At 37.6% G+C, this 4872-nt stretch overlaps 1 protein-coding gene across 1 annotated transcript; it reads right to left on the reverse strand.

Annotated features, from left to right (window-relative positions):
• Positions 1 to 3829: 3829 nt before the first annotated feature.
• Positions 3830 to 4872, reverse strand: LOC127182916 (trace amine-associated receptor 4-like). The gene has a single exon (XM_051138616.1). It carries the CDS (start codon positions 4844 to 4846, stop codon positions 3830 to 3832), a length of 1017 nt encoding a protein of 338 aa, XP_050994573.1. The 5' UTR covers positions 4847 to 4872.

The following is a 4872-nucleotide window of genomic DNA, read 5'->3' on the forward strand; positions in this document are numbered from 1 at the left end:
TGAGGCTTTTAAAAACTTCCAGCCTGGTTCATTACTCAAAACCGCAATCATGGGTAAGACTGCCGACCTGACTGCTGTCCAGAAGGCCATCATTGACACCCTCAAGCAAGAGGGTAAGACACAGAAAGAAATTTCTGAACGAATAGGTTGTTCCCAGAGTGCTGTATCAAGGCACCTCAGTGGGAAGTCTGTGGGAAGGAAAAAGTGTGGCAGAAAACGCTGCACAACGAGAAGAGGTGATCGGACCCTGAGGAAGATTGTGGAGAAGGACCGATTCCAGACCTTGGGGACCTGCGGAAGCAGTGGACTGAGTCTGGAGTAGAAACATCCAGAGCCACCGTGTACAGGCGTGTGCAGGAAATGGGCTACAGGTGCCGCATTCCCCAGGTCAAGCCACTTTTGAACCAGAAACAGCGGCAGAAGCGCCTGACCTGGGCTACAGAGAAGCAGCACTGGACTGTTGCTCAGTGGTCCAAAGTACTTTTTTCGGATGAAAGCAAATTTTGCATATCATTCGGAAATCAAGGTGCCAGAGTCTGGAGGAAGACTGGGGAGAGGGAAATGCCAAAATTCCTGAAGTCCAGTGTCAAGTACCCACAGTCAGTGATGGTCTGGGGTGCCATGTCAGCTGCGGTCAATGCAGCTAGCTATCAGGAGATTTTGGAGCACTTCATGCTTCCATCTGCTGAAAAGCTTTATGGAGATGAAGATTTCATTTTTCAGCACGACCTGGCACCTGCTCACAGTGCCAAAACCACTGGTAAATGGTTTACTGACCATGGTATTACTGTGCTCAATTGGCCTGCCAACTCTCCTGACCTGAACCCCATAGAGAATCTGTGGGATATTGTGAAGAGAAAAGTTGAGAGACGCAAGACCCAACACTCTGAATGAGCTTAAGGCCATTATTGAAGCATCCAGGGCCTCCATAACACCTCAGCAGTGCCACAGGCTGATTGCCTCCATGCCACGCCGCACTGAAGCAGTCATTTCTGCAAAAGGATTCCCGACCAAGTATTGAGTGCATAACTGAACATAATTATTTGAAGGTTGACTTTTTTTGTATTAAAAACACTTTTCTTTTATTGGTCGGATGAAATATGCAAATTTTTTGAGATAGGAATTTTGGGTTTTCATGAGCTGTATGCCAAAATCATCAATATTAAAACAATAAAAGGCTTAAAACTACTTCAGTTGTGTGTAATGAATCTAAAATATATGAAAGTCTAATGTTTATCAGTACATTACAGAAAATAATGAACTTTATCACAATATGCTAATTTTTTGAAAAGGACCTGTATATGTGTGTGTACTGTGTATATTTGTTATGTATATATAAATACACACAAATGCATGTATATATTTAAGAAAAATGTTATATTCATATATTAAATATATTTATAAATAATAGAAATTATATGAATATAAATATACACATGAAAGTATATGTAAATATTTTCAAAATGTATACTGTACGTGCGTGTATTTATATATAAATATACAGTACAAATATGCAGTACACACACATATATTATGTAAACAAAAGTGTTTATTTTGGATGTGCTCAATCGCAATTAATTATTTGACAGCACTAACTGTATTATAATTAGAGCTGCACGATTAATCGAAGGCGACTGTCATGCCCATTTTTTCAGTGAAGCCGGTTGTGTAATCAGTAGTAAATCTCCAGCAGGTGCTTTCAGATGGAGCAGCATTTAGTACACAGAGCCATAGTTCACTGAAAAGCTACGCTATATCGCGTTCATTATCACAGACGATTTAATCGAGCGATTATGAAATCGAAAGAAATCGTTCGTGATAATGACAGCTGTTTGAGTAGCTTCTCAGTGAACTACAGCTCTGTGTAGAAATGCTGCTTCATCTGAAAGCACGTGAAAATACCACATTCAATAACATGTTTTTACACCAAACTCACTTCATAACATCAGTCGAGTGTTTGAAATAAATCCTTCTGTGAGATGATGTGGCTTTTTACACAGAATAAGGCACGAATAGTTTTCATAGTATTCTAAACAGTGATAAAGGCATTGCATTATTATATACTGTATTATAAGGAAAATTATAATCAGATAAATCATTTGTCAGAGTTGTGTATTTATTAGTCACGTTGAATCAATGAAAGCAGTTAAATCTTCTGTTTATTCAGCTGCAGCGATCATGTATTTTTCAGGCGTATGTGGAGTTTCCGCGCGAGAGCGCCCTCTGGCCTTTAGATGGAGATTTACTGCTGATCACAGAACCGTGTTTCACTGAAAGATACGCATGACAATCGCAGCTTTTGATTAATCGTGATTGCAATTTCATTCCGATTTATCGTGCAGCCCTACTTATAATATATCGTATTGACAACTCATCAATTAACTATTTACCATCTTAAATTCTGCATAACTGGATGTTTTTAAATCAACACTGACAAAAACTATATATTTTTTGGGCTGAGACCAACCCATATAAGTGATTTAGACAATGGGTTTCACAGGCAAATTTGCTTTATTTATTTGCCTGCATCAAAATCAAGCACATATAAATGTCAGGAAACATGATTCATGGCTGCATATCACTATCCATGGATCACTGGATATTTGGTAAGTTCTAAGCAACACTATTGAGTCCAACAGCCTTTAGTTTAAATGATTATCGTTTGTTCAGCTCGCATTTTCACAGCTTCCCTATTAAATCCATTCATGCTGCAGGCTCTTTTGCCACTCAGTCCGGCTGAGGGGGCATTACGGCGAGAAAGTGACGTCAATGCATACCCTCTATTGTTTGATCACTTCCACCTGTTAGTCATAACTTTGTTAACTCTGCCTGTGTTTTCTGCCTTGTCATTGTTTGGATTGTCCATGTTTTTGACCTTAGATGACCACACTGTAATTGCTATATTTTCTTCCTATATTATATTATCATGAAGAACTGAACTGTTTTGCATGAGATGTTTTTTATTATTTTTTTTTAATAGAATTTCTTGGTAATTAACACAGCACTGTAAAAATGTTTTGCCAAAAATGTGCATCATTTAGTTACATCAAGAGTCAAATCAAATAAAAATAGCACATTAATGGTTACACACTTTTTGTGTGTGCACTGTAGGTCTGGTATAAGAAATGTTTTTGCTCAGGTGGCTAAAATGTCTGTCCAACAGAGAAAAGTTCTGCTCAGCAAGGGAAAAAAAAGAGAATCTGTTCTCTGCAAATAGTAAGAGTTTTATTTAGACTCACATTCTCCTAAAGAACCATTTTATGATAAATGGTTCTTTTCTTTTTCTTAAAGTTCTTTATTCCCCCTTTTTTATCTGTAACTGTCAAAAATCTTTTCAGAGCCACTTCATTACTGATTTTTTAGAGCTCCACCATCCAACTAATACATAGACCACCAACACACACTCAACAGGTATTGATATCTTTCTTAAAATGTCTATACATTTTAACTGGTTTTCTGTCAATCATGTCTTTTTTCTCTTTTCAGTTTTTTTAAAATAAGTATATGTGACCAGGTTGGTTCATCAGGAAATTTAAAGCAAACAAACTGCAAAGCCCATAATGTAAGCCATTGACATGATCAAAAGAGTTTAATGCATTAAAAGCAATTTATAATGTTAACTTCACAAAAATGCAGGCTATTTAGGTTAGAATAATTGAAATATATTTTGAATATAGTACAAACCCTCTTTTTCATCAGATTACTAAAAATATTAAGATTGCTTCCAGTAAAACACATTTGCAAAATGGTTTCAGCATATATGAAATAAAAAGAATTACATAAAAATAAATATTTATTGTGATGCCTGAAATAAGTGTGAAAGGAGTATTCATTCAAATATCAATGTGTTAGAATGCTTGATGCCACAGATGTAAGTGGATATGAGAATCTTAAAGGCCTTTTGAAAACAAGGATAGAAAAATCCATAAATCAAGGGGTTACAAGTCGAGTTGAAATATGCAAACCAAAACAAAGCATCAAGAACATCACCAGGAGTCACAAAATTAAGGAAAGAGTCAATGATAGTTACTAAAATAACAGGCAGCCAGCAGAACAAATAAACACCCATGACAATGGCCAGAGTTTTAGCTGCTTTTCTCTCTCTGTGAGCAGAGCTTTGGCTCTTCATCCCTGCAGTCATTTTTTCTGACATAACCTTTGCATGTTTTTGTGCAACATGGAAGATTTTTACATACAGAGAGCTCATGATCATCCCAGGAAGGAAGAATACAAGAACTGGACATATAATACTCCACTCTTTGTTAAAAAACAAAACACATCTTCCCACACAGTAAACCTGCAATATAAGCATCTCCATTCCAACTGCATTTATCCCTGAAAACACAACAGAGAAACTGTAGAGAAATGAAAACAGCCATATGAAGGTAATAAATGCAGTCACAGTGTTGTTTGTGACCCTCATTCTGTATCTTAGAGGGTCACAAATGGCCCAGTACCTGTCAACAGATATTAAACTGAGATGCAGTAAGGAGGACATACAGAAGCTCATGTCCAAACTAGAATGAACTTTACACAAAAAATCTCCCAGATACCAGCAGCCTTCAACAGATCGCACCATGCTGTACGGCATGACCAAAGAGCCCAGCAGACAGTCACTGGCAGCCAGAGAGCGAACGATCAGATGAGTTGGAGACTGAAGCTGTTTGAAGTGAGAGATGGAGATGATGATCAGCAGGTTCCCAAAAACTGTTGTGAGGATCATCAGCAACAAGACAGCATATATTGCCACTTTAACCACAGTAAAACGATGCAGTTTCAGACAGGAGTTCGGCTGGAGTGGATAGCAGAGAAATATATTCTCAGCTTGAGTCTCATTTGAAGTCATCACGTCTGATCCAGATGCTGAAATGA

The sequence above is a fragment of the Labeo rohita genome, chromosome 20 (assembly GCF_022985175.1).
Source record: "Labeo rohita strain BAU-BD-2019 chromosome 20, IGBB_LRoh.1.0, whole genome shotgun sequence".
Classification (NCBI taxonomy): domain Eukaryota; kingdom Metazoa; phylum Chordata; class Actinopteri; order Cypriniformes; family Cyprinidae; genus Labeo; species Labeo rohita.

Coding starts and splice junctions, on each gene's coding strand:
- LOC127182916 (XM_051138616.1), bottom strand. CDS start 4,846: ATGACTTCAAATGAGACTCAAGCTGAGAATATATTTCTCTGCTATCCA.